The sequence below is a fragment of the Salvelinus sp. IW2-2015 genome, unplaced genomic scaffold (assembly GCF_002910315.2).
Source record: "Salvelinus sp. IW2-2015 unplaced genomic scaffold, ASM291031v2 Un_scaffold8517, whole genome shotgun sequence".
In the NCBI taxonomy this organism is placed as follows: Eukaryota; Metazoa; Chordata; class Actinopteri; order Salmoniformes; family Salmonidae; genus Salvelinus; species Salvelinus sp. IW2-2015.
The window spans coordinates 1-9,989 of record NW_019949776.1 but is presented as its reverse complement, the minus strand read 5'-3'; the positions used below and the strand labels follow the sequence as shown (position 1 = coordinate 9,989).

Below are 9,989 nucleotides of genomic sequence, written 5' to 3'. Positions count from 1 at the left end.
AGTCGAATCAGTACGAAGCAATGTTCATCTTTTTTTTTCTACTCTCTCTGGTTATGGATCCTAACTCTGTGCCGAATCAGTAGCTATTACAAGCTTCCAACCTTTATATTGTCTAATTATTCGATACTTAGTGTTTCTCTATAGTAGTGTTTCTCTAGTAGTGTCTCTCTATAGTAGTGTTTCTTCTATAGTAGTGTTTCTAGCTATCGTAGTGTTTTCTCTATAGTAGTGTTTCTCTTCTATGTAGTGTTTTCTCTCCTATGGTAGTGTTTCTCTATAGTAGTGTTTTCTCTCTATGTAGTGTTTCTCTATGGTAGTTTTTCTCTCTAGTAGTGTTTCTTAGTAGTGTTTCTCTATAGTAGTGTTTCTCTATGGTAGTGTTTCTCTTATGGTATGTGTTCTCTCTATGGTAGTGTGTTTCTCTCTAGGTTTCTATGTAGTGTTTCTCTATAGTAGTTTCTCTCTATGGTAGTGTTTCTCTATGGTAGTGTTTCTCTCTATGTAGTGTTTCTCTATGGTAGTGTTTCTCTATGTAGTGTTTCTCTATAGTAGTGTTTTCTCTTATGATAGTGTTTCTTCTATGGTAGTGTTTCTCTATGTAGTGTTTCTCTCTAGGAGTAGTGTTTCTCTCTATTGGTAGTTTTCTCTATGTAGTGTTTCTCTCTATGGTAGTGTTTCTCCTCTATGTCGTATTAGTGTTTCTCTCTATGGTAGTTTCTTCTCATATGTAGCGTTTCTCTCTATGGTATGTTTCTCTATAGAGTGTTTCTTCTATAGTAGTGTTTATCTATGTAGTGTTTCTCTCTATGGGTTAGTTTTCTCTCTATAGTAGTGTTTCTCTATAGTAGTGTTTCTCTATAGTAGTGTTTCTCTATGTAGTGTTCTCTCTTATTGGTGAGTGTTCTCATCGTCTATGGTATGTTCTCTCTCCACATCATATGACACCACTGCCATGTCTAAATAACGTCACAGTCTGTCACATAACTGAAACACAACATAGTGAGAAAACTCCAAAGGTTACAAATGAAATCAATCACCATGATTCTTACCTGTGTCACTCTGACCGCCGGACTCGTGATGACTCGTCTGGACTCAGCCTTGGAGTGGCCTGCCTCGATGTCCATGTGCTTGGGGCAGAACTAGCCGCAGAGGCCGCCTCCTCCTTATCCCGTGGTCCCGCCCCCATCCCAGTCCTCTTCCCGCCTGGCCTTGTGCTGTCTGAGCTGCTGATGGGCCACGTCACGGCCAGCTTGGAGCTGAGGACACTCTTTCTGCTGCCATGCACTTTATCTATGAGAACAGAGAGAAGAGAGATGAGAGAAAGAGGAGGACGGGGGAGAGAACAGAAAGAGAAATAGAAGAGAGATGAGTGAGAAGAACAGAAAGATAAATAGAGAGAGAGTAGGGGCAGAAGAGAGAAATAGAAAGAGAGAGAGAAGACTGTACACCTCCGGACACAGCTGCCACCACACAGACAGCCAGAGGACAGAGCTCAGTTCAGCTCACAGACAGCCAGAGGAGCACAGAGCTCAGTCAGCTCAGACAGCCAGAGACAGAGCTCAGTTCAGCTCACAGACAGCCAGACGACCAGAAGCTCAGTTCAGCTCACAGACAGCCAGAGAGACAGAGCTCAGTTCAGCTCAAGACAGCCAGAGGGACCAGAGCTCAGTTCAGCTCACAGACAGCCAGAGGGCCAGAGCTCAGTTCAGCTCACAGACAGCCAGAGAGGACAGAGCTCAGTTCAGCACACAGACAGCCAGAGGACAGAGCCAGTTCAGCTCACAGACAGCCAGAGAGACAGAGCTCAGTTCAGCTCACAGACAGCCAGAGGGACAGAGCGTCAGTTCAGCTCACAGACAGCCAAGCTCAGTTCAGCACACAGACAGCCAGAGGGACAGAGCTCAGTTCAAGCTCACAGACACCAGAGAGGCCAGAGCTCAGTTCAGCTCACAGACACCAGAAGAAGACTCAGTTCAGCTCACAGACAGCCAGAGGGACAGAGCTCAGTTCAGCTCACAGACAGCCAGAGGACAGAGCTCAGTTCAGCTCAGACAGCCAGACGAGACAGAGCTCAGTTCAGCTCACAGACAGCAGCCAGAGCTCAGTTCAGCTCACAGACAGCCAGAGGACAGAGCTCAGTTCAGCTCACAGACAGCCAGAGGACAGAGCTCAGTTCAGCTCACAGACAGCCAGAGGGACAGAGCCTCAGTTCAGCTCACAGACGAGCGACAGAGCTCAGCTCAGCTCACAGACAGCCAGAAGGCAGAAGCTCAGTTCAGCTCCAGGACAGCCAGAGAGACAGAGCTCAGTTCAAGCTCACCAGACAGCCCGAGGACAGAGCTCAGTTCAGCTCACAGACAGCCAGAGGGACAGAGCTCAGTTCAGCTCACAGACAGCCAGAGGGACAGAGCTCAGTTCAGCTCACAGACAGCCAGAGGGACAGAGCTCAGTTCAGCACACAGACAGCCAGAGGGACAGAGCTCAGTTCAGCTCACAGACAGATGAGACAGATGAAGATCCACAAATGAAAAATATATTAAACATGGAGAGCTGGGAATTTGACTCTTTAGAGTTTCAAATTAAAAATGAAAGTGTGAGTGTTTTGTACACACTTTGTTTCTTCTTTTATTGACACATTTCTAGTCATTAGAATCAGTGGCGGCTGGTGGGAGGAGCTATAGGAGGACGGGCTCATTGTAATGGCTGGAATGGAATAAATGAAACGGCATCAAACACATCAAACATATGGAAACCACATGTTCCATGTATTCCATTCCAGCCATTACAATGAGCCCGTCCTCCTATAGCTCCTCCCACCAGCCGCCACTGATTCTAATGACTAGAAATGTGTCAATTAAAATGGAAACAAAGTGTGTACAAAACACTCACACTTTAATTTAGCCTATTGGCTATCAGGGTAAACATAGATCACACAACATACAATATTTACATGACAACTAGCATAGTGGCTAASATAGCATACGGTGTAACACAAAGGCTAGCAGGCTACATAGCAGTAATGGTAGAATACTGTATGGCGGGCTCAGAGAAGTGTTCAGTAACTATAAGGGTTTTCTACAGAGTGTGTAGCTGTTCTGGAGGGATAGAGGACAAAGAGATACAACTAAAGAACTCTGACCTCTGCCGCGCCGAGCCGCTCAAAGCCCCGATTGGACAGCTTCTTCTTCTTCCTCTGGGCGTCCCCGCCCCCTCCTCCCAGCAGGTCCTCGGGCGACAGGCCAAGTCCCGCCCCTAACGACCTGCCAGTCAAAACACGGGAGAGCATTCATTAGAGGAAGAAGAAGAGAGGTGGAATGAAAGCGAGGAAGACCAGAGGGGAAAGGACGGGTTGAGTCACCTCTCTGTGGGTTGTTATAGCTGACCAACAGAAGCAGACAAAACCCCGGAGCCCTGCTCTCCCAAACCCCCAAACCGGCACGCTTGAAAAATTGGGATCTAACGGGGCGAACCTGGGATTGTTGGAGGCCAGTGTTGGATAAGAAGCCGTAACGCTTTATCAAGGGAGTTCCCCCTGGCCTATACAAGCACAGAGAGACGCTTTGAAAGATACAGGGAATCTCTGAATGGTCTGAAGGCACGTTCTGCATTTGAATGCGGCTTCTATTGTTCTGGCAGTTGAATATCATAGCTCTCCAGTTACCATTTCCATATCAGTGCGGCTAGCAGCTCCTCTCCCCCTACAGAGTAGCARCATCACAGGGCTGGTTTAGAARCAGAGGGAAAATGCCCTTGAATATCCCCCTGGAAACCTGCCCGGCGACCACACAGACGCGAGCCAGGCCGTACTCAAACAAAAGATGAACTTCCCCTCTCCTACTGTGTGCACAGCCTTAGCCAYGCCATCAGTCACGTCGACTGGGAGAGTTAGCAGYGGCCTAATCAGGATTGTGGATCGCCGGCTCAAAACCTTTCACAGTTAAAAGGGAAATCTCTATTACGCTGCGCTGTAAGTCCTCTGATGACATCATTACACGGGCTAGAATAGCACATGTGCCTCAGTCCATGTGTGTCTGTAATATGTGGCAGGTAAAAATGTGACAAACTGACTGTGTGTGTGCTTTTACTTTATACGTGCACATTGAAGTACATCTGTTATAGCAAGGAGAAAAGGAGGGAGGGAGAGAGAGGGAGAGAGATGGATGGAGGGAAGAGATGGATGGAGGGGAGAGAGGGATAGACTAGACGTGATGCAGGGCTTCTGTGTGTGTGTGGTGTGTGTGTGGTTGTGTGTGTTGTGTGTGTGTGTGTGTGTGTGTGTGTGTGTGTGTGTGTGTGTGTGTGGTGTGTGTGTGTGTTGTGTGTGTGTGTGTGTGTGTGTGGGTGTTGGTGTGTGTGCGTGTGTGACAGGAGAATGGCAGTGGTGGCAGAAGTGTGAGCTGTCCCTGAGAGACGACCCCTTCGATCCTCCCCCCTCACACACTGACAAACAATGTGACAGAGCCCCTTCCTCCCTCACCACACTGACAAACAATGTGACAGAGCCCCTTCCCTCAGAGGACTGGCAGGGTGAAGAAGCACACAGCCCCACACTGACTAATTAAACACAGTTGATTTGCAGCTCCTAGTTGGACACACACACACGCACACACACACTCACCCATACACACTCATACACACTCACAGAGATAAACACCACACACACTCACACACTCACGCACCAACACACGCATACATACTCACAGAGATAAACACACACACAAACACACAGATACAGACACACACACGCACACGCACACACACACAACACACACACACACACACACACACACACACACACACACACCACACACACACACACACACCAGTCCAATCAGAACAGCCAGCACCACAAAAGTGCCCAAGCAACTCTACCAAAGGAAATTGGTTTTACATAGCCCTCCTATGTAACACAACATTGGGCCAATCTGCCCTGTCTGCACCATGTCCCATTCAAAAACACCCACGTTCCTGTAACTGCAGTCTCAGTTACATGGAGACATACTGTAACTGCGGCCAGTCATGGAGACATTACTGTAACTGCAGGCCAGTCATGGAGACATTACTGTAACTGCAGGCCAGTCATGGAGACATTACTGGAACTGCAGGCAGTCATGGAGACATTACTGTAACTGCAGGCCAGTCATGGAGACATTTACTGTAACTGCAGGCCAGTCATGGAGACATTACTGTAACTGCAGGCCAGTCATGGAGACATTACTGTAACTGCAGGCCAGTCAATGAGACATTGCTGTAACTGCAGGCCATCATGGAGCATTACTGTAACTGGAGGCCAGTTATGGAGAACATTACTGTAACTGGAGACCAGTCATAGAGACATTACTGTAACTGGAGGCCAGTCATGGAGACATTACTGTAACTGGAGGCCAGTCATGGAGACATTACTGGAACTGGGGCCAGTCATGGAGACATACTGTAACTGGAGGCCAGTCATGGAACATTACTGTAACTGGAGACCAGTCATGGAGACATTACTGTAACTGTAGACCAGTCATGGAGACATTAATGTAACTGGAGACCAGTCATGGAGACATTACTGTAACTGTAGAGCATCATGGAACATTAATGTAAACTGGAGACCAGTCATGGAGACATTACTGTAACTGGAGACCAGTCATGGAACATTACTGTAACTGGAGACCAGTCATAGAGACATTACTGTAACTGGAGACCAGTCATAGGAGACATTACTGTAACTGGAGACCAGTCATGGAGACATTACTGTAATTGAGGACCAGTCATGGAGACATTACTGTAACGGAGACCAGTCATGGAGACATTACTTGTAACTGGAGACCAGTCATGAGACATTACTGTAACTGAGACCAGTCATGGAGACATTACTGTAACTGGAGACCAGTCATGGAGACATTACTGTAACTGGAGACCAGTCATGGAGACATTACTGTAACTGGACCATCATGGAGACTTACTGTAACTGGAGGCCAGTCATGGAGGACATTACTGTAACTGGAGACCAGTCATGGAGACATTACTGTAACTGGAGACCAGTCATGGAGACATTACTGTAACTGGAGGAAGACAGTCATGCCCCTCCATCTCCCTCTCCACCCTCCATCTTCCCATCCTCCATCCATCCTTCCATCTCCCCCTCCCTCCATCCATCCCTTCGCTGTAGCCCTGCCGCCTACTGCCCTTCATTTCTGGTGTCACTGTCACAGGGCATCAGTGTCCCTGTGCGGCCCTGCTGGCGAGGGTAGGGGAGGACTGGAGGAGAATGTGAGGGAAGGGGCAGGGGTACACAGGCGGAAGGAGAGTAGAGTTGACATCGCAGTGGAGAGCTGGAGCACTATGGAACGCTGCCCGGAAACGGGAGGGAGGGAATAGAATGTTGGCTGCTCTGTGGGTGGCACTAAGCCTCTCCAAGGCTTCCATATGGACAGTGATGACAGCACTAATTGAAAATTGACAACACAAGAAACACAACACACACACAGATGTACACACATGCGAGTAGACGCAAACACACACACACACCACATGGATGCCACACACAGATGTATACATGTACACACAAGCACACAAACACATGTATGCACACACACACACAGGCACACAACACACACACATCTCCAATCTGGATACCACCAATGAGCATTACACACCACATAGCAAAATAAAAGATATGGGCGGCTGACGTTTGGTGGGAACCATTTTAGTTTCTGTGTTTCCCTGGCGACGAGCAATAACACCCACATCCAAGAATTATTAATATTAATGTATTATTCAATATTTTATTTCAGAATTTGGATAACAATTATGAGAGCTACCCACTGATTTTTATTAAAAACAAAAAAAATATGTTTTAATTGAAGAAGTAGGGATTGGTCTGATGCCCAAAGAAAGGGAAATTCACATGAAGCCCCAGACAAAGGCCTACTGCACCCATAGCTTCTACCAAGGTTTTCCCAGCACCACAAGGCCTACTCCACCCATGCTCTACCAAGGTTTTCCAGCCACCTACAAGGCCTACTGCACCCATAGCGCTACCAAGGTTTTCCAGCACCACCATCAAGGCCCTACTGCACCATGCTCTAACCAAGGTTTTTCCAAGCACCACAAGAGGCCCTACCCACCCATGCTCTACCAAGGTTTCAAGCACCACAAGGGCATACTCCACCCATGCTCTACCAAGTGTTTCCAAGCAACCCACAAGGCCTACTCCACCATGCTCTACCAGGTTTCCAGCACCACAAGGCCTACTCCACCCATGCTCTACCAAGGTTTTCCAGCACCACAAGGCTACTGCAACCATGCTCTATCAAGATTTTTCCAGCACCACAAGAGACGCACCGTGCCTACAGTTCACCAAAGCCACCCACCATGCTCTACCAAGGTTTTCCAGCACCACAAGGCCTACTCCACCCATGCTCTGACCAAGGTTTTCCAGCACCACAAGGCCTACTCCCACCCATGCTCTACCCAAGGTTTCCAGCACCACAAGGCCTACTCCACCCATGCTCTACCAAGGTTTTCCAGCACCACAAAGGCCTACTGCACCCAGACTCATACCCAAGGTTTTCCAGGCACCACAGCCTACCTGCAACCCGATGCTTACCAAGGTTTTCCAGCACCACAATGCCTACGGCACCCATGCTCTACCAAGGGTTTTCCAGGCACCACAAGGCCTACTGCACCCGATGCTCTACCCCAAGGTTTTCCAGCACCACAAGGCCTACTTGCCACCCATGCTCTTACCAAGGTTTTCCAGCACCAACAAGGCCTAACTCCACCCATGCTCTACCCAAGGTTTTCCAGCATCACAAAGGCCGACTCCACCCATGCTCTACCAAGGTTTTCCAGCACCACAAGCCTACTGCACCCATGCTCTACCAAGGTTTTCCAGCACACAGCGTTGACCAAACTACAGTAGCTTTGTTGTCTACTGTACTTTAAAAACTATGTGTAGGCTGGGTTGCCTTAGATTCAAACCTTTCGCAAGCAGCCTAATTCCATACTCTTCGAGGAGGTGCATCCACAATAATGTGATTTGTACAACATACAAGAATGTATTTGCATTTCTTCCCACTCTAAACTAAGGACATTATCCCATTCCAATACCTTAGAAGCGTTTTTATTATTATGAAGCAAGCCTTTTCTTTTATACTTTATAACACCATCAGGGGTGATTAAATGAGTGTTTTTGCCTGTAGTAATATAATTAATACACGTTTACAATAGGCCTATATCTAGAAATACATACAGCCTTAATGATATATATATTATATATACACAGCTTATTTGTTTGTGCTCTGATACACAAGTGTTCATCAGCAGTTTACACAGTGACTTCAGCCATATGGGAAAAACCCATAGCCAAATATACCTAGCTAGGCTAGCTACCTTCCTTTGGTTCTAATCCAAACTGGTCATTTAGCCTAGCTAGCTTACCAGCTTGCTAGCCTTCTACTAGCTAGCTGCACTGCTTGCGCCAGCAACCGAGTTGCTCGACCCGGTTTTAGAAGTCTGAAGATACGGCTGAAAATATGTTAGCATTGTCAGAAACGCTACAAAAATGTAGCACCTCGGTTGTTTTTATTGCGGCAAAAATGTTGCACATGCAGGAGCGTAAAACTGAGATATTTAATAAAAACTGTTGCACCTACAAACTTATTCAGTCCCAAATGGATCTAAGTCTAATGCGTCCCCTTTTTATCCGACGTCTAGAATTTGAGGCTTAATTTTGGAGAGAAAAAAGATCTGACGACCCTAATGCTAACAACCCTGTCAAAAATCAGGTCATAGTGGTTTTGGATAACGGACAGACGGCTAAGACGAGAGGCGGTAGTCGTGTTGTGTACCTTTCAATCAAGGTTTGATGGCAAAATTGTCATCGACAGTGTGTCATATTGGCTTAGATATGACGGTTAGCGCAGAGAGATTTGAATTTAACATTGTGCTTCAACTAATGCATGCGACTGATTAATTTTGTCAGATAAAATGAGACAACGGGCTGTCAGTGGTTTCTTGGCGCTGTACGGCCCTGTTTGACCACCAATCTCCTCCTGACCCTCTGACCCCTGGCCTTTAATGATGGGCCATGTTCCCATTCCTGGAGCTGGGGAAGATTACAGTGATAATTCACGGACTCTAAATTACACCCCAACCAGCCCCCGTTCCACCGCTCTCAGCTCCCCAGCACACCCGGACACCCCCAGACTCCTCTTGCCCCCCTCAGCCCTTCTTTCCCCCGCCTCCTTCTCCTTCAGCCTTCCTGCCCCCCCAGCCCTGCCTGCCCCTCAGCCCCCCCAGCCCCTCTCTTTCCCCCAGGCCCTCCTGCCCCCCCAACCCTCTGCTCCTCACCTCCCTTCCCCCCCAGCTCGCCAGCCTTCCTGCCCCCTTCAGCCTCCTGCCCCCCCAGCCCTCCCAGCCCTCCTGCCCCCTCAGCCCTGCCTGCCCCCTCCCCTGCCAGCCCTTCCTGCCCCCTCCCCTTCAGCCCTACTGCCCTCCCCTCAGGCCCTCCTTCCCCCTCAAGCCCTCCCAGCCCTCCTTCCCCTCGAGCCCTCCGGACCCCTTTTCTCTTTCCCCCCCAGCCCTCCTGCCCCCCCAGCCATCCTGCACCCTTCTCTTTCCCGCCAGCCCGGCCTGCCCCCCAAGCCCTCCTGCCCCCGCCCCTCAGCCCTCCAGCCCTTCCTGCCCCCTCAGCCCTCCTGCCCCCTCCCCTCAGCCCCCCCAGCACTTCCTGGCCCCTCTCTTTTCCCCTCAGCCCTTCCTGGCCCCCCCCCCCCTCAGCCCTCCTGCCCCCTCCCCTCCAGCCTCCTTCCCGCCTTCAGCCCTCCTGCCCCCTCCCCTTCAGCCCTCCAGCCCTTCCTTCCCCCTCACCCTCCTGGACCCTCTCTTGGCCCCCCAGCCCTCCTGCCCCCCAGCCATCCTGCACCCTCTCTTGGCCCGCCAGTCCCCTCCTGGCCCCCCCAGCCCTCCTCCCCCTCAGCCCCCTATCTCTCGCCCTG

The 9,989-nt window shown here is 49.3% G+C and overlaps 1 protein-coding gene across 1 annotated transcript; it reads left to right on the top strand.

Moving 5' to 3' along the window:
- Nucleotides 1-8,899: 8,899 nt before the first annotated feature.
- Nucleotides 8,900-9,933, top strand: LOC139027234 (uncharacterized; the record flags this gene model as incomplete). The annotated part of the gene is made up of 2 exons (XM_070442377.1): nt 8,900-8,905; nt 9,218-9,933. Coding segments are annotated over exons 1-2 (722 nt in total), but the record flags the coding sequence as incomplete, so codon positions are not given.
- Nucleotides 9,934-9,989: the final 56 nt, after the last annotated feature.